Genomic DNA, 20,277 nt, shown 5'->3' on the forward strand with positions numbered 1-20,277 from the left:
TGTTTTTGTAGCTTGGGCAGAGGGACCATTGCAACTGATAACTCTTCTTTGAATTACCTTAGACTCTTTTTTATTGTCATCCAAGATTTAGATGGTTGAAAATTGTTATAAAAGAGGAATTGGCAAACTTTAGCAAAAAGTAGGGGAGGTAGGAAAGTATAACGACGACATACTTATGTTTTTGTATAAGTTTAAAGTTGCGGTTTTTAACGTGGCAATATTTTATGTAAACACTGACGTGTTTTAACTGAAATGTTTTTTTGCTTTCAAACGCATTTTATGTGACTCAGACAGTATTATAAGGTTGCTTAAGAAATTACTGAATGAAATATATTAAAGTCAGGCTTACTTTTGTTGCATAATACGTCGTGCGTAGAGCCTCGCCGCTACGGTCATTATGGTGCAGTTTAATCCTATTATTCACGTACATTCCCGCAGTAAATATAGGCTTTATTCATGATAGAGTGATAGTAATTCCTCAGAGTATATGTTTTATAGAAAAATCTTATTAAGTAGCGCTTAGAACTCGTCATGAACCACCATCTGTTATTATCACACAAGCCGCTATAACAATTTGAGTTAACTTACAAAATAATTGCGTTTCCTAAGCACGATTCCCAGCCATTGACCTTTAATTAACTTACGCAAGATCACTTTAACGGCAAAATTATTTACAGTTTAACGAATAAGTTTTAATAACTATCTCTAGTATAAAATAACTAGTCATCTTAGACGCTAGTTTGCACAAATGACAGCTTAAGTAAGGATAGATAGAGGTTAATTTGACGGAATATTAATAAAATCCGAATGTATTATCGAATTAGATTGCAGATGCCGACCGCAGTAAACGCTATTGTAATATTCGACTTTCGTAGTGATTGATTATTGGTGATGACAGTTCATAATTTTAGTGTGTCGAAGTGATGGTGTTTATCCGCGATGCCGGATTGGCGATACAACGTTCTGTCAACGAGCGAGGCGTACATAAACGCCGAGGCAGGGCCGCCTCGCGACCCCTCCGCCGCCAGCTACCCGCGCCGCGCCGACCGCTCTCGACCCCCGCACACTTGCCCTTACACCACTATCTTTCTCGGAACCCGTTCACATGTCCCATACCGTATACCAGCCCTGCAGAGTGATCCTGGCGATCCATATGGCGACGCTTATTCCGTCGATCGATCCTCCAACTTAACGGATACGTCTAGCTTCGCTCGCTATGAGGATTGTCGCCCGCAAATAGAAGATGTCTTACCAGAAGAAGATAGAGACGAAGAATCAAGCAGGAGTGGTTACGCCGATGAAAGATTGCCTGATGTTACTGCGCTGCATGTTCAGAAAGTGCCATATACATCGAGTGTGTTTTACATATCAGCTAAAGCGGAAGCTATACAAAAAGATGTGCAAGGCAGTAATTTGTTTTTGGTAGAAGGTTCAGACTCTGATGCATTATCATCGTGCACCTGTGATAGTTTTGAACGATGTGAATTCGATTGCAGAGACTTTGAACCCTTCTCAGATACATGCTGCTGTGATCCTCTCAGTGATGGGGCATGCTGTCGGAGTCCTAAAGACGTTGATTCACCAGAACATTTCTGCGATCGAGTGGTCGAGGAAGATGGGGTATCAGCCAGAAGTGACATGGACGGTTTAGATTTAGCCTTGTTCGAGCCGGCGCAATCTGAATCTAATAATGATAGCAAGGATGCAATGGATGCATCAACGTCAGTGACGACTGCTTTGTGTGGGATATTGTACGCGCTGCCGAACGCTGGCACCGGTAAGTGACTTATTTATTTGCAGTTAAGAACAAGAATCCCGGAACAGACCCTGATAACTCTCAATTACAGTGATTAGGAGCACGGTGAAGCTCGCACTGCGGTTGATACGTCTGACCGCCGAGTGGTCCGCATCAATCGGACTCGTATTGGATACGAGCAACGGTGTGCGGGAAATTACTGTCGCATCAATCACTAACAGTCATTGTCATAGCCGTAATAGCGACAGAGTTATCGGGCAGGTTTAACTATGTAGACACACTTTAACATAAGTATTAGATACGTGTAAAGATAAAGGTTATGGATATGCGTTCCTTTTTTAAAATACTCCTACACCTAAATGGGTATGTTTTAACCAAATGACTTCTTCAAAGCACATCACATCTTTTTACTTTGATATTTCAATTTCAAACCCATTAAAGATGTAATGAGATCTTGTTGTGTTGCAATAAAATTAATTATGGCATCGCAAGTATCGTAATTACGTGTTTATTCACGGGGAATGAATAAAGCAATACTATCAAATTTGCATCCAAATTTGTTACGCGTAATGAAATTATTTATTTCTCTCACGACCGTTACTTGCCTCCGGTAGTGTATGCGCGTTTAATGGACACGTATACGCTATTTTGTATCTGCTTATCTGGTTCGACATCAATCGGATTTGCATGTGAGCACAATCGTCCCCATCTACGAAGTAATTAGAAACTTGCGAGATAACGGTTCTCGACTCCAGTACAATGTAATGAAAGCTCTAGCTTCCGTAATTCAACGGTTTTTGGTGGCAAAACCTGCATAACGCAAAATATATTGTAACTTATTTGTGTTTATAAAACATTTTTTTTAATATGCCCACTCATAAATAAAAACCATTTAATAGAAAAAATAATAGGCAGGATTTGGCGTACTAAAATTTACAAAACTAGTAATAATATTTAATGTAATATTTAGATCGGTAATGTCATCATGTCTGGAGACCACTACTACTTCTATAAAACTTATAGCGAAAACTTTAACTTAAATACGATAATATTTTGTTTTTAACTAGCAATATGAAATATTTTCGGCGGTTCAGGAAATACCTTTTTTTTCACAGTTCCAAAATATATTTTTTCTGTCGATAAATTAAACGATCATCCGTTCACTACGGAATCCTTTACGGTGCGTGATTCAACACGCACTCAGCCTCTTTTCCAAGCTTTAGCATGTAACAATTTATTGGGGTCAGCAGTATCGTATTTTATATGTTGTCAGTAAAAAATGGCGACACTTACTGTGTATTTGTGGCACAAACAATGTGTCCACGTTATTAAAAAAGAATTACGAGTGACCCTGGCCGACGTGGCCAACCGTAAAAACACAGTATATTGCCTACAGAAACAGGACTCGTTTTACCGTAAACAATATGTATTGTAAGTTTAATTGAGTGTATATCTATATAACAATAACTATGTCGCTTATATGTATTTGTGTATATTCTGGACGATATTTTTTTTTATGAAACATTGTAACACAAGTTAATAAATAAAGAAAAAAATACAGTTAAAATGATGTGAGATAAAGTTATATTATATTTTTGCCATTTACGTGACGATTTAGCTCTGAACATGAAGTTTAAATTCTATGAAGTATGCATACGTGAAGATATGCCGCAAATATTAATGCCTAAGTAATAAAAAGTAAAGAGGTTTATTAATATAATATATCGAATAATAGATCGAATTAAATATGACTTATCACCAAAGATTTTTAATATTTCATATAATTTTCTAATCGTACCGACCTTTCAAAATTATAGGAAGTATTTGTATGTCGGAGATATATCGTAATTACAAAATATAGATCGAATTGAGAATTTCAAGTTTTCTATGTTCGAATATTATTATGGGGCAAAGTAATAACTAGACATTGTGGTCAAAAGCTTGTTTAAGTGCAGAGTGATATGATATGTGAAATAATGTAATCATGATCTTCCCATTTCCTGCTATCACCGCATCATCTCCGCGAACCCAAGAATGTTGTCCCCCTAACATGTCCACTCCCATCATTGACAACTTACCCGACAATTAATACTTCGCTAATATAACCAGTTCTACCTACTTATCAACCGCGTAATGTAATCTCCCGTAATTGACAAACCTGCATTTGCTATTAACACATTCAACAGAGCTACTTCATTAAGTAAATTGCTTACTTTCATTTGCTTTATAGGAACACTTGGATTTAGAAGCTTTTCTTTACAGTTACAAAGATTTAAACGCTTAATACCAAAATAGATCTGTAAAATATTATTATGGCCAAGAATACTTTTAAGATAAAACGTAATTCATTTTTATTAGATTTAAAGTGGCACTGACTGACATTTGTAAATAGATAGCCTGAGTCGTTGATTGATTTCTAAAGGCAGGTGTAAAATTCGATGCTAGGTAACAAGGTCACTCATTCAATTTTAACGATATCGTCTTTAAATATATCTAAAGTTTTGTGGGTTAATTAGAATCTTGGGCGCCCTTGCCCATTTAGCAGAATGAGAAAGCAATATAACGCATTAAAAGATTATCATCATTACGAATTGTTAGCCTATGACGCTTTCACCGCTATCGACATTTATGTAGATTTCATAGCTTTTAATATCTTACGTATTTCTTTAACCTCTTGTATTGTTATTTATTGACCCCTTTAGGTATTAATAGCCTTCTAATTTTAACTAATGACTTTATTAATATCTATTTTATTTTACTAAATCTTTCCTTCTCTAATTTACTATTTCATTTATTTGCCATCTTTACCTTTTTCATTTTAGTATTTTTATCGCGTATTTTTTCTATGGCACTGTGTGTAAAATAAGTGGCTTTAAGATGTTGCTAGACCAGCTCAGACTGAACTACAGGTTTATCCTCCCCCAGTTATTTGTTGCAATCTGTTTATACTTTCTAATGAGCTTTCCTGTGTTGCCGCAGGAAGGCGTTTGCGTGTTCGCCTGACTCCGACTGAGGCAAGGATCGTACGAAATTCGCACTATGCCGATTTGATCAAATTAACCATCTATGGATTATGGATGTTTATTTAAGTGAACCAATTAAATACATAGCTGACATTTTGAACTTATGGAGTGCGGCCTAAAATGGCTACAACGAAATTTGGGTTAAAACACTAATGTTGTTAAATCAGAATTATTACATTTTATGTTTCATATTAAGCGACATTCAACTCAATATATATTTTCGATTCTGTTTAAATTTGAACATGTACTAAGTAGTATCCTAAAATTAGTTTTTTGCATAACATCATTATATCACCATGACACGTGCAAATTATAATTATATAGGTATCAAGTAGAAACCATGCAATTTAAAATACATATTGTTAAAACTATATGTTGATGTGGTTATTAAGAATTAGGTAATTATAAACAATGGCTTTAGAGAAAACCATGAATGTCAGCAACCTGAATACAACTATGCGAAATCTAAAACTTAAACTACATCCGCTGTATTTCTTTCTCGTATTAAACAACCGTTAGACAAATTGTATCATTTGCTGGCTGATGGGTCTTGTAAGAGAGAATATGATTGGTGTAAGCAATGACAAATAACAACAGAATTGTCTGAACAGTTATTGCGGCGTTATTTAAGTGTAATAGCGAACAATTTGTGGACGAAACAATATGGACGAAACAATATGCACGAAACAATATGGACGTAGCATTCCGTTTACAGCGTACTAATTATTCTGTAGATTTGCTACCCAGATCCACTAACCGCGAGTAAACAGGTAGATCTTGACTCAGTTAATCTAAATGTATGCATCAGAACCTTTACAAATTTAATTAAATATTTACAACAATTTTACTATTATGATGAGATAATGAAACATAAGTGGAGGTTGTTGAACGGATACCAGTTATTAAATCGATCTCTCGTTCAGAAGCTCTTGTTTTATTTTCTCCACCAACGATAGATAGATAGTAGAAATGTTCCTTAGTAGCTTCAAGCGTAATTTACGTTCAGTAATTAATTGAGGCATTTGCGTTTAGTACGGAAATGTTGTTATCTATATTATGATCACTTGCTGTAGCACGTTGTAAACAATTACAGATTTTATTCTTACGAACGTACGTTCATGGGCTGTTAAGATAGAAGATTTATGCTGTCTGATTACAATTTAGTAAAGTTAATGCTATGCTATGGTTGACGCGGTTAACTTTTTCAATGAGATGTTTTCTCTCATCATTCTTATGGTAATTCAAAGTTACTCTTCTTCTTATGGGTTTATACAGTTTTAAATGCAAAGTGTGCAACAATTATTTATTAATGACAAATACATATTTTGATTATTTGATATGACGTTGGAGGCAAAGCGATTATATCTGATTGAACAATAGACATTGGTGTGATGGTACTTTATTAAGTAAGGAAACATATAAGCACCTTTCCCTCTTTCAAAGTCTCTAAAAGTGAATCTAAAAGAGTGCGTGCCATTCCCTAGGTACTTATATTACAAAATGCGGCAAATGCCAGCACGCTTGTGGCTGTTAATTTGATAAGTAATATTCTACTATCAATATAGGAAGTACAAAGATGAAAGTAGATTCATTAAATATGCGAAGATATGGATTAATAAAATTAGTTATAGGAGAAAACATATTTAACGACCGCTTTACTAATATTTACCGGGGTCACAGCAGTGCCCCCACAAGTCGAGCAAATAGTTAAATTTTCTTTAATTATTGTATGACCATTTTTTTTTATAATACATATGAGCATGCAAAATGCAATGAATATTTGTACTTTAGTACTTTAGTACTTTCGTACAAATATTCATTGCTTAAATTTGTTAGTACCTACTAAAGTAGGTACTAACAAATTTAAGCTTTAAGATATATGAAAATCTAGGATGTATCCAATGTTGCGCTAGGCAAGAATCCGCCCACGGCTTGTGCAGAGCTTCTTACAATAAACAAAGGTTATATTCAAGCCATTATACTATTAGGTACCTATATGCAGAGATGCTTTAATACAAACGTGGGTACAAAGGTGAATGTATTCATTGCGAAGACGAGCGACGGATACAGCGCCTCCGCTACGTACGGCCCAATTTGCGAAAAGGAAGCACGAATTAGCACGTTGCACTTGCAATCCGCATCGCAATGTTCTTTTGACGTGAAAATTATATGACATAAAACGTTATTAACGTAGTTGCTTCGATACAAGGGAATTGTTATTAAAACAAAATATCCGATTGATTAAAAATATAGCCTCTGTTTAAATGTCACTCCCACAATTTTGACAAATTCATCGCCACCTCATATGTTTAAATCCGTCATTTCGTCCTTTTGTTCTTTTCTTTTGTCGTCATTTTCGTCATTCGTCCGTTTGTGATATGACAAGAATAAAACATAACATTCGAAAAACATTCTTCTCTGCAGTCGGCTATTACGATCTTCAAAATTTATAAATTAAATAACTTTTTACAAGAATTAGGGCTCGAACACAAAACTGCGATGCGACGCGATGCGAATTCGCAACGCAGAAAATTGCGATGCGAATTGCTGCGATGCGATATCGTGCGGCGTAGCGTCTCTCAGGGTGACAAACAACAACAACCACTGTGCGATGCGAATCAATTCGCAAGTTCTTGCGATGCGTCGAGGGAGCTCGCAGATTTTTGCGATGCGACGTCGCATCGCAGTTTTGTGTACGAACCCTTAATTTAACGTGTATGTTTGCTTTTTGTGTATTTGCATCAATCTGAGATTATGCGATCGATAAAAATGTTTCAAACGGTATTCATCCAGCTTGTCTCCAAATTAATTTGGCTCATTCAAACGCTATGCTATGTTGTGGTTTGACGAGAGTGAGGTAGAGTTGCTTATATTATTATGTGAGACGTTTTATCATAGTCCTTGAGTAAAGCAGTTGCTTCAGATAGGTGTTTTCTTCTAACTCTTCTAGTTCTTACATTACTAGAAAAACAGTAAGTAGAAGAATTTTACTAGCATAAAAGTTATTCTCGTTTCAGTCATAATTTGGTTGTGATGTTGGGCAGCAGTGACATTTTTACATCAAATGAACTGCCTGTGATTTAAACAAAAAATAAATTATTTTGTTATTTGTAAGTTATCGTGTTTTGTTTACTTCGATTGCATAAGGAGCGCCCATCTACATCTAATGCTTTCCGTGTACGCAGCCACGGTCAATGCCTCCGTCGGTTGAATAGAAAGACGTGATCTGAGTCGGTGAAATGTTATCATTAAATTCATTCATTTTCTTAGAAACTCCATTACCTCGTGGATACAAAAATGTACAGATAATACTAGTACTGTTATGCACCTATGAGTGTGTGAATTGTTTTGTATGCGTTCTGTGTCGCAAAAAGTAATGTAAAGTATGTTAGACATTTTGTTAGTTGAGTTTATAGGAAGTCTGTATTTCAAATACGCGTAAGTTCTATGAATCGTCAGTCTATGTTACAAAATGTCTGTAGAAACATCAATAACTTTTATTATTTATTTTGTTTGTACATGTTATAGAAGACCAAGGGTGGGTTGCATCGGAAGCCCGTTAAAGTTAAATATAACAGAGTAACTTTGACGGTAGCGATGGAATGTAAAAAATCTGTGTTGCATCAATTGATTTGTCATTAACGTCATTTGTGTCACTGTCACCGCAATTTTTAGTCGACATTGACAGATAGGGAAGTTGACGAATACAGTAACTTTAACCAATCGAATTCGAGCGGTTAAAGTTAAGTATTACTTATGACGTAATGTCAACCTCAACTAAAATGGTGCAACTAATTATTTTTTAAATCATGGATTTGACGGTTGGTTAGGCTTCTGTAAATGTTAAAGTTACATGATGCAACCCACCCTTAGTATATCATCTATTTATGACTATTTCGTCGCCTGTTCTTTCGTCGTCGTCTATTTCTTTCGTCGCGCAGAAATGTATTTTACTCTTTCTATAATTTCCTTATACACAATTTACGGCGTGTATACAAAAAATATTGTACAAAATATTACTACAACAACGTTTCGTAAATTGCCTATTCCGATCTTATTTTAGATAAACGTTCATCCTTGACTAGAATAATAATAAACAAACGATCGATACCTCTCAGATTTATAATATTACTGTGGTTTAATTGTACTTGTAATGTCAATCTAGCATTCAGATATTATGGAAAGCCCTTCTACCGTTATTCTCAAATATCCGAGTTCAGTGCCGTAACGTGGTCACCTACTTAACTTACAGTGTCACATTACATACGCTATGTAGAGCTAAACACTTGTTCAATCTATAGATGCGTTTGAGTTATTCAGTGCGATCTACATAAATCGGCAAAGATAGAATTCAGCACATTTTCCTCTTTTATTAGTCAACGGATTTTTCTTTTTTTATGATCTTATAGTATTAACTATTTTCGAGCGTTGGTGATGGGTGTATCACTCGTTGAAATAAATTAGGTTAATACGATTTTACTTATATTTATGCCGTGGCCTTAACAGTCGACCGTCTCAACAAGTGGATGACGTGAGAGTGATTTAGGAAAATAACATCTTTCCAATGTACCTAATCTTAAGTAATGTACTAAGGGCTGTTGGATTGGGTCGTGTTTAGTTACGACGTTTTCCCTCGCAATTTCAACTCCATTTAATATTGCTGAGAAAATCATTCGTAAAAATCTCGTATTCACAACTCGTAGTAAACATTGTATACAAATATGGCCTGTTTTAAATTGAGAAGCATTTTAGAAACGTAAACATTCCAACAACTTATAATTTGTGTTATCGTTTGGTCAGCATGCCCGGTCGCTATAAATGTCGAGTTGGTCGTTGACCTACAAATCCTTTACGAGGCTGTTAAGGTCTATGACTAGTGTTCAACTTATTTATAAAGGTGTGGATATAATGTTCGTTTTCAATAACGACAAACGTTGTGTATTTATATATTGTCGTAAATCCTTTATAACGACAAGGAGACTGATGATATCCACAAATCATAATCGATATGCCATTCACAAAGTTCCGGATGTGATTCTTGATCCGGCATTAATTTAATTGTTCATTTTAAATTTATAATTCAGGCTTATATTTTTATCTTTGTGTGTATTAATGCTATTCTAAGTTCCTATTGTCGAGTGTAGAAAGCGTTTAGTCTACAAAATGTTTCAATGCCAGTGTCGTTTACAAAACACTGAAACAGCAATGCTAAACAGTTAACTTTTCATAGGAATATTAGAAGTGCAGTATTTAGCGTCAAATTTCCGATGCAAGCAAGCGTCATGCGTGTAACTGAGCGAGTAGACAGATTACACACATCGTGAGCATAATTAACATTGTCACAGGTAGGCACTATTATCGTTATATACATTCATATAAAATGTACCGGAAAAATGTGAAAATGTACCGGAAAAATTATTTAAATTAAAACTTAATAAAATCTTATTAGAACATAACTTTTATGACATTCGTGAATTTATGACATTTAATATAAATTAGTTAACGTTTAATATAGCAATAATATATAATGTAATGTTAAATATTTGTTGAATTAATTGTATTTAATTATATTGAAATTGAATTATAATATTTGCATGCTATTAAATTAATATAGCTGAATATGATACAAATGTATATATTGTAAGACCTGTAATGACTAATATTCATGGCAAATAAATAATTAAATGATTAAATACAAATATTTAAAGGTCACTTGAATTATATGATGTTTTATTTATTTATTTTTACCCAACTCTAACATTTAGGCAAACTCTATTTTTACTTAATGGTTAATTTTTACATTCGACCTTTTTGTCTGACCTTTTAATTCTTTTATACATATTTTTATTGTACAAAGCATATTAAATTATTATTCTATGTGATTCATTTGTCGCGACGGTTAAGAAGCCGGTCTGTCGTAAAGAGGCAATACGTTTGATTCTCGGGTACCCGGGTTCCCGGGTACGCATTTAATGATGAATATTTTATGTTCTATGAGTGTTAATGACGCCTCTGACTTTCTGCACTTATAGCCCCACACTAGGTTTCCTGTGAAGTGCCATGGCCACCCACGAGGAAATCAGAGTGTCAGTGTACATATTGTGCACTGTTGGGAACGGGTCTCTTCTTAGTGTAATAGGGATTTACGTCATAGTCCACTTCGCTAGCCAAACTTGGACTAGTAGACTTCATACACCCTGGAGAGTACTTTTTTAAGTTTTGATTGAAAAATCAGAAATGCCTACGATTCGAACCTCGGAACTTCTGATTAGACTAAGTTAGGCTATCACGGCGTTTCGTAGTAGTGTTTCCGGTTTCAGAAATGTAACTTAAATTATATCATCATTATTTAGACGTGTTCTTGCTAGAGACGAACCCGGAACTCTTAGCGTGTCAGGCGAATATGCAACAATAATTCAATTTTATTATTTGCTCATGTTAACTCACTTGCTGTTGCACACGCAGTCGCACCTGTGGCGGCCACCAGCCGAACTGGTTCGCGCCACTTCAATGACGTCACCACCATTTTTATACCAACTTAATTGATCGTTATCATCAGACCAAACACTACCTGTCATTATGTCCTGTTGTACTGAAAATAAACGACTCATTATTTTCCAATTACTATGCTTTAGACATATGTTTTTTAAACAATGTTTGGCCATATCCTATTATTACGTTGATCGTGGTTGTACCCTGATTGTAGAGCAGAATTCCTGAGATGTTTTTGACCTTAAGTATAATGAAATTACCGAGATTTTTTTGAGATACTAACGTTACGTAACGATAAGTTCTGAAATCAGTAAACAGATACTTGTTATTAATCCAGTGCTAAGTGGTCATTGTTGCACCTATATTTTTTATCTTTCTTATATGATATAAAGAATAGATTCTGAAACCGAATTAAAAAAAATGAAAAAATATTTAATACCATGTAGTTTCAATTTTGATTGTTCCTAATATATTTGGATAAGGTGTGTGATATCTTGCCATTAATGACATTACTAATTTGCATTTATTAAGCGTGATCCAGCAGTAACATATTAAATATTTCTCTTTCATAGATTAGCTATGTGTATTTAGACGACCCGCGTGGCGGAGCGGTCACCATGCCGGCCTGACGCGCAGAGGGTCCCGGGTTCGATCCCCGGCCAGACAGATTTCTAAATGATGAATTTAGATTTCTGTTTCTGGGTCTGGGTGTTTGTGTATTTGTCTCTGTGTGTGTCCATAGCACCCACGATACAGGGAATCCTAGTGTGGGGCAGTGAGTGTAGAAAGCGTTTTAGTTTAGTTTAGTTTAGCTATGTGTAATATGGGTAATGGGTTTACGCTAATAATAATAATATCCGGGAATATAATAATTCTATTTCATTGATCCTTTTTAAACACCCATTCTACGAGTATCATGTATTTGTACCTAATCATTGGATCTTATGCATTGAATATTTTACAATGGCTTGTGTCTGTCCGTGCTGCTCGAAAGTAAGATATGTATATTTGACATTTAAGGCGAGGCAAACTAATTTACATAAACAAGGATGAATTAAATAAGATTACGAATGTCCAAGGTCATGTTTGGAACTAGCAAATAGAATTAAAACGGCTGCCCATTTATTTCTCTATCTAGTTAAATGTGATTTATTGAAAACAGGCTTGTAATATAAATAGGTGCTTTGTAATAAGTGTAGGTATCTCGGTTTAAAACGTTCAGGCAAATAGTCAGGCAAATTAGTCATTTATCCTAATTTATAGAAATAAATTTCGTATTTTCTAAACAAGATAATTTAAACAAGATTATAAAACAATCGATAAGTTCCTTACATTAATGTAAGTAACTTATCGATTGTTTTATAATCTTGTTTAAATTATCTTTATTACATTAATGTAAGTAACTTATCGATTGTTTTATAAACAATTTGTTTCTGTCACACTGTAATATAAACAACAAACACGTATGTGATTGTTGTTACTCACCTTATGTTAAGTGGTCACTGTCGTTCAAGGACTTTTGTTTCGATAAAGAACAGTATTAGATTTAGGTGACTATAGATGAATTACTACCCCTAGGAAAGTTAGGACATATCCCTCTACTACGCTTGTTTAATCAAGACATAGCATTTTAATGAAGAAATATACTGGTTCAGACATTAGTTATACACCATTCAAATAATCATCATCATTCATTCATTCATTTAGGTATTAACATAGAATAACTTACTGTAATTGGATAGAATGCACCTACATCAATATTCATACTGATTGATATATCACTAGCTAACTAGGTAGTAAGTATAATGGCTCTATAATCATATAGTCTTTTGGAGTCAAAACTCGAGCCTCCGAGTCCTCAGCTGGTCTATTCAAAATCTTCGTGACTGGGTGCCATACAATCAGCTGTTTCATAAATCTCAGAAGCTATTGAACAACTTTAATCGTGTCATCCAAAAATGAATAGAGTATTCATGGGTACATAATTGATTTCTTTTGATAGGGGATCAATGGCGGTCTTATGGAAGACGTGACATTTATTACTCCAACGGTGTTTAATCTGCAGCTTAATGAAAAGGCAGGAACGGTACTGTGAAACTATTTCTATAAGGTTAGGTGTTACAATAGAATAACAAATAATATCAAGACAAATTTCTTAAATTTCACGAGTTTATTTTTATTTTATCTCTGATGTAAATTTGGTATTAAATTAATAAAGAATATAATTTATTTCTACTTAATAGATAGATAATAATTAGTTATTAGATAAAAAGACAATCAGGTATCCATTTAAAAATAATCATATTTATGACTATGCCCAATTTATACGAGTAAATAGTCTCTACTTTATTATTTTTTTGCGCTATACCCACTTTTATATCCGATGTAATCTACACTTAAAATAAAAAAGTATTCTTATAGAGAATATTCTTGTAAAGGTATAATGTTAAACAGTTTTTTATTTATCTGTGGTGTCTTCAAATAAAAGCGTCATAATTTTATTTTCAATAAATATGGTAAGGTACTCGTATAAGAGCTGTAGGTAGTATCTCAATAGTTGACACAGGATGATATAACGTAACTACTTCATAGAAGCATAAAATTTACCGCCAATACTCTGTACTCAGGTCGTAACGTAATATTCGCATTTCCGGCAGGTCTTAGGAAACTCATCAGTAGCGAAAGTCTTCCTACACGCAGAATATTTAGTGACTATTAAACTTGCTTCTCTCGACAAGAACCACTTCAAATAAATTATGCTTAGTTATAAATAATTTCGATTGTGTTTTTGACTGACTAGGTACAACTTTTTTCAATTTCTACTGCTGGGCACGGTTCTCTTCCAAAAGCTAATGACTACAGTGTACTCTAAAATGTTGGTCTAAAGTGGGTTGATGGAGGTTTTTCATACTAACCTAACCAAATACCTACGGAGTGTTCACCTAAGGAAATGTACTTACTAATGAGTAACAGCAGAGGGATTGCCGTTGCTAATAAATAATAATTAAGTTTATTAAATAATGACCGACTTAATGATGAACAATCATTATATCAGTATGATGGAAAACGATCTAATAGTCACACGTGACAAGTGAGCTATGAGGTCGCAGGGTTTCCGGCATAACATAACAGACGCATGTTATCCAACACTGGAACTCGTTACATCAATGGTGCGACTGTGGGAACTGTTTTGTATTGAATTAATTTACTATCAGCATTGTTGTGACGTTGCTGGGTTACAAGAGCTCTATTTCTACTTACCTTTTTGTGCTGTAGTCCGAATATAGTAACAATCTTCTCCATATAGTTTATGATTCATAAAATTGAACTGGCTGTCTATAATTTCGAAATAACTGATTCGAGATGAGGTATGGACTTCCTTCTGAGGTATTCCCGGAGCGCTATGACATGGGACTCTTCAAAACAGGCGCATAAAGAGGTCTCGTCCACAGCCGGCGATGCATTGGCGACTCCTCTGGTGTTGCAAATGTCCATTGGCATTGACTACTTTCCATCAGGTACGAGTAGCACGTCTGCTTAATCGTTAGGTAAAGCAATGAAAAAAATCTGCCATTTTCTCAGTACATGAACGGTGCTTTTTTAATTTATTTTAACATAATGTTGGCTTTGATTAACATTTCACGTAATAAACGAGTAATTTGCTTACGGCAACTACTCGTATAAGTATAGAGATAGTAAGTAGAAACTCGTTAATATAAATTGGTATATAAATAAAGTTGTCTTATAACAATCTTAGCAATCTAAATTTTATAGCCTTACTAAAAACGCCGGTTCTATTATTAAATAGTTGTTCGTATATTGTAGAGCGATCGTTTATTTTATCTTATCTATTAGACAAAATATATTATCCACATGTCTACTCTAAGCGTCTTATAAGCTTCGTAATCACGGTTTAATTTGGTACAACGTGCTCTAATCTGGTCAAATTGTACTTTCTCTATGTCAATTATAGGGTCTACTTACGGTGCGCGGGATGTCTCGCCCACACTTCGAAAATTGCTCTTCTTATCGTATGAGCAACTCCCACATCCTAATTGTATCATTTACATTTGCCTATTGTTCTCAATGGTTAGACAATGTATGTGCATTGAACACGCTACCCAAATGGGGTATATACGTAGTCTACTATTAAAGCAATTATAAAAGTTTATTCATAGTATAGAAGATTCTCAGATACTGTATGAAAGGCTATTCAAAGAGAGTGCCCACGTAAGTAGGTTATTTTTATTCAAGGCACGATGCGGTGCTCGTGTCCCCCAGTCTTGTGTATACGTATTTGTCTTGGGAAAAAATATCACGTAGGGTCTGTATCATACGTGTCAAATTTTCCCAACTCAAACATTTGATATGGGCTTCAAAGACGAACGCCTACACAGTATTGAAACTAACAGGAAACTAAAGCATGCTATACACGTTGCCTCAGAGCACAGAGCGTGAAAGAGTTACAAAAGATCGAGTAGATACTTATATTTTTTGTCGCGGCAATAAAGATTGTAATAACATTGAAGGAGTGAATGAAATTCTCAGTTTGTATTATGACACGATCCACTGAAGAGCGAAATTGCATATGTGTACGATTCTCACGCTGCGAAATGAACTAGTTCAATGCCATAACGCGTTTAAAGCAGTGAAGTGATATAATTAGAGGTAGTACGATGGATACAAGTACTTTAGCATATACATGGGCAGGCGAGCATATAATTGTTGGGCGCATAGCATAGGAATGAGTGGGGCGACGCCCTTTGCAGCCGGTTGTCAAGTGACCTTTACTTACTCGAAGGGAAACTCGTAGGAATATTTTTTTATAAAAATCAACAGACGTTTACGTAACCCTTTGAATTGCAAATGTTTTAAGGATATAATTTCTACTTAGCTAATTACTTTTTTTAAAGACTAATTTAGTAAACGCAGTAAGTAGGTACACAATATTTATAAGATTCCTATGTAAAACTCATTTCAATAGTTTTACATGGTTTCAATTAAACAAGTACAACATCTATAAATTATTGTGATTATTTCATGTATAAGTTGTAAATTTATCGAAAAAATCGTGGTTCCTTCGTATTAGTGGTGTTATCGAAAAAAGCTCTCCGCCCTAGTAGTAACTAGGAGCTAATATTGCATTAAGTAGTTAATTTTACATCAGTTAATAATTTTACATTAGTAAATGCATCGTGTATTATGTCGTTATGCTTGTTATCTGTTTATAAATCGAGGAAAAATGGCTGTATTATATGATTTTTTTCTATGTACAGATTTTAGAAGGTAGTGTAATGGTTCAAATAATATACACAAAACGAATAAAATATGAAATACATTATAACAAGTTGAACACGCACGTCTCGTTTGATTTGGGCACGTCATCGCCGTTATTGTGCGTTCATTTGCTATAACACTTGCACAATGTACCTACGTTGTTATTTAGAAACCGTTATGAATATAGATGATTGTATGTATTTTGTAAACAAACTGCACGCAAATCGATCTATTGCTCGAGAAACAATAACAGAAATAATATTGTACACAAGATATTATTCAATAAAAATGCAGTCTCTCATCGTTATACTGTCATTGTGACGTAATATCCGTTATTCAAGAAAGTAAACAGCCTGTAAATCGGTATGTATCATACAAATAAAATGCAGATTTTCCTTGGCAAGACGTCTCTTAGGGCGTATGCACACGACTCTTTGTGAGGATGCAGTCATGTTACAAGTCGTGCAGTCGTGAGGTGCATACGTTGGCCGATGGCAATAATGGCCATAGAAATTGCGGTGTAGAGCAAGAGCACTTAGTAGTACTCTCATCGGTATAAGATATACGAGTATTACACTAACGAAGTTTGTATCGCGACTCTATCATATTTTCGTAGCATTTGAATCCCGCTTGTATCGTGACTGCTTCTTTGCGTGCGAAAAGTTGTCGTGTAAGTAGCCCTTTAAAGCTTCTGTTGTCCATGTAATAATTTTGCAGTCATGTCTGTAATTATTGATACCTTGAAAGTTACGTAAAAACGGTCATTTACTAGTACGTAAGAGACAAGTGCTATTTCAACTTGAACTCCGTTCAATTTTAAAGTTAAAAAGTGCAAGGGTATCAAGCTTTACGTAATTTCGTTATCAAAATTATCCTTTTAAATAAAGTCATTTGATTTTCTTACGTGATGTTTACATACTCAGAAAGGGCTCTTTGATACATGGGTTCCAATCTAAGACCACTATTTTTTAAAGTCATGCAAATTTGCCAACCATTCAAAATATATGATTCTTACTTCGCCAGAGGAAAACTAAAACCTTGTATTTCTGTGAGATGAGTTATCGATAGACGCTAGTGATGACATATGATGTCGGGTATATCAGGTTTTGTGTTATTTTAGTATGTGAGTAGTTAGGTGGCTTGAAAGGTGGTAGAACCCTTTGTGGTTCGACTCCGGCGGCACCACCGCCATACCTACTTCTACCTAATAACAGCAGTGTTAGGCGCTGCTGTGTTCAGGTTTGAAGGGTGTGGTAAGGGAGACAGACTTTTCCGAGGCGTTCCAGCTTAGTCCTCAGGGGTAGCGGCGCATCTGTGGCCGACCTCAGGTAAGAATATCTAATCCTATCTGGGGTTGATTACAGATGTCCATGGGCGGCAGTAGCCACTTACCATCAGGTGGACTACATACTCGTATGCTACTCTTATATTATAAAAAAAAATAGGTAGGAGTAATATTAATGCATTGACACTACATTTTACTAACATTTTCTCAGCTCGATAAATATTATACCCATAAATAACAGCGGTTTCTAACGGCAACTTTGTAAGTCTGTTTACAGCTTAACCTGTTTATTTACGTTTATATACCCTCATATTTATAAGCTCGTTACAGTTTTTTATATATGTATTGCTTACTTATGAACAGCTAAGAAAATGTACAGGTATCGCTGTTGCCAACAAAAAATCTCGCATGTGATGTTTGTGTCAAAAGAAGTTATAATTATCTTTTATGTGTCTTCCGTTGTCTTTGATTTACTTATTTTTATTATAGGTGACAATATCGTTTAATTATGTAACAATTAGTAACTATTTGTTTTTGTTTTTTAAGTATTCCTTTTCTTAGTTTATCACAAAAATATTAACTTAACGAAAGAACTATTCGTGCGTTTATAATTTTATAAAAAAAAAACTGTTTCGAGTTTGCAGAACGGTATAATGTATCAAGTGACCACCTATGCGCATTGTTTCATGTTTCACAAAGGGTGAATTAATGCAAAGTACAGTAGTAAGCTTTGTAGGATTTCCTGGCGCGTAAAAAGGGTTTCAATGAGTAAGTAATGGTAAGCACGGTCACATCCCGCCGGCGACATCCGTCGACTACTCAATGTATATGTATTTTCTTTATTATAAGGCAAGTTGTTGGCCATTGCAAACAGTACTTCAAGCTACCTTGAGGCTTTAAATCTTTGCACCTAGCCATTTTTAACCTCCGAGCCGGTTTGCGTCTACTTTAATATTTATCTATTCAATATGTATGTATTGTAGATATATTAAAGTTTGAAATTTCGTTTATAAAAATGGAAAGCTTAAAAGAAAATAAGATAGTAATTCTAAATTTCTTGGACCGTTTTAATTTTTATATTATACTTCTTTTATAAAAAAATGCAACAGGATTAAGAGTTTAATTTTTTTTAATCGGTTAATATGTTTATTTCTACCTCATTACTGGTAGGGACTGGCAAAGAGCCTCTGCCTGTTCCATATATAAAGTGGAGGGTTAAGATAAAAATAGCGAGTTGGGAATGCAAAAGTAAATTTAAAAAGCTCGTTTCATGTCACATTTACCACCAGCAAGATCATGCTGTATGCAAGTGTCCAATTAGTAATAAATAAACAACTTGTTTACGTAACTGAAAAAAAAATCCAACTTATAACTCGTTTTTTAACCTTTTCATACAAATTGGCCTTCATAAAACATTTAATTAAAGCAAGCAATCTTAATGCCATTTCGTAAAAACAGCTTAAAAGCTCGCTGTGTGATGTCGAAATAATTGACGTGAATTTAGAGATATAATATGAAAGCAGGTCAGATTTTAGACCCTTGGGGTTTGTTTTTGTTCGTCCTATCTGCGTGTAGCGGACAGTGTGCGTGACTGCCTCAGATGGCGATGCTGATCGCTCGCGGCACTCGCGGCTGCTTCGAAAACTCGACTTGTTTATGCACTTTAATGTACAGTCATAAGACGATAACATAAACATTGACCACAAATAACTTAGACACTATAACAAGTGTCTTCGAGGAAAGTAATACAGTAGGTACGCAGAATTGTTAATATGTTAGTAGTTTTAATTCTTGTCAATTTTATCAAAAATATTCAGTACCTACTGGATCAGACGAGAAGGTAGTCGTGGTCTACGTAATAGTGTCCCACTGCTGGGTACGGATATATTCTCAGAGTGGAAGTGGCTAGGCCATAGTTCAACGCGCTGGCCAAGTGGTAGACTTCACACACCTTTTCTCCACTGTCATAGCATAGATAACTAATTTCTTATTTCAAATGAGAAGATATATGCACTGTAATAAATAATGAAATATTTCATATTTGCATATTTTTTGAAGCTGTCACAGACCTTTTTAAAGCTTTTTGTGCTTTTGATTGTAATGTATGTCATGCTGTAATGAATGTATGTTAATAGAGTCTGCCATAGACAGAGTTAAATTTATTTGCTACTCGTTAATAGCACGATAATAACTTCTAATGCACTTACATAAGTGCATGCCCTCATTACCACGCCTTTTTATTTGATTTTTATGTGTAGTAAGAATAAGTTATATGTACCTATGAGTACACATTCAATATTGGATTTAAGATTAATTATTACGTTACCTACTTATTTATCACACCTTTTGTGTCTCTAAATTGAATTACTATTTGATTATTTTAAAATTATTTTCATAAGAGACTATAAACACGTGATCTGAGGTTTTTGAGTGATGCATACATT

The 20,277-nt window shown here is 34.7% G+C and overlaps 1 protein-coding gene across 8 annotated transcripts in view; it reads left to right on the plus strand.

Moving 5' to 3' along the window:
• The window catches only part of raskol (Ras GTPase-activating protein raskol), a 200,992-nt gene that overhangs the window by 34,156 nt on the left and 146,559 nt on the right, over positions 1 to 20,277 (plus strand). For 5 of the 8 annotated variants that reach the window (XM_073079015.1, XM_073079014.1, XM_073079020.1 and 2 more), the window contains exon 2: positions 825 to 1,777. The exons of 2 other annotated variants lie outside the window; for them this stretch is intronic. In XM_073079015.1, coding sequence (XP_072935116.1) covers positions 940 to 1,777 — 838 coding nt within the window. In that variant the 5' untranslated portion in view covers positions 825 to 939. The remainder of the gene's footprint in view (positions 1 to 824; positions 1,778 to 20,277) is intronic. One more of the 8 variants, XM_073079018.1, reaches the window with a different exon arrangement.

Source organism: Epargyreus clarus, unplaced genomic scaffold (assembly GCF_041222505.1).
Source record: "Epargyreus clarus isolate Ecla_fem2 unplaced genomic scaffold, WU_Ecla_fem_2.2 ptg000014l, whole genome shotgun sequence".
In the NCBI taxonomy this organism is placed as follows: Eukaryota; Metazoa; Arthropoda; class Insecta; order Lepidoptera; family Hesperiidae; genus Epargyreus; species Epargyreus clarus.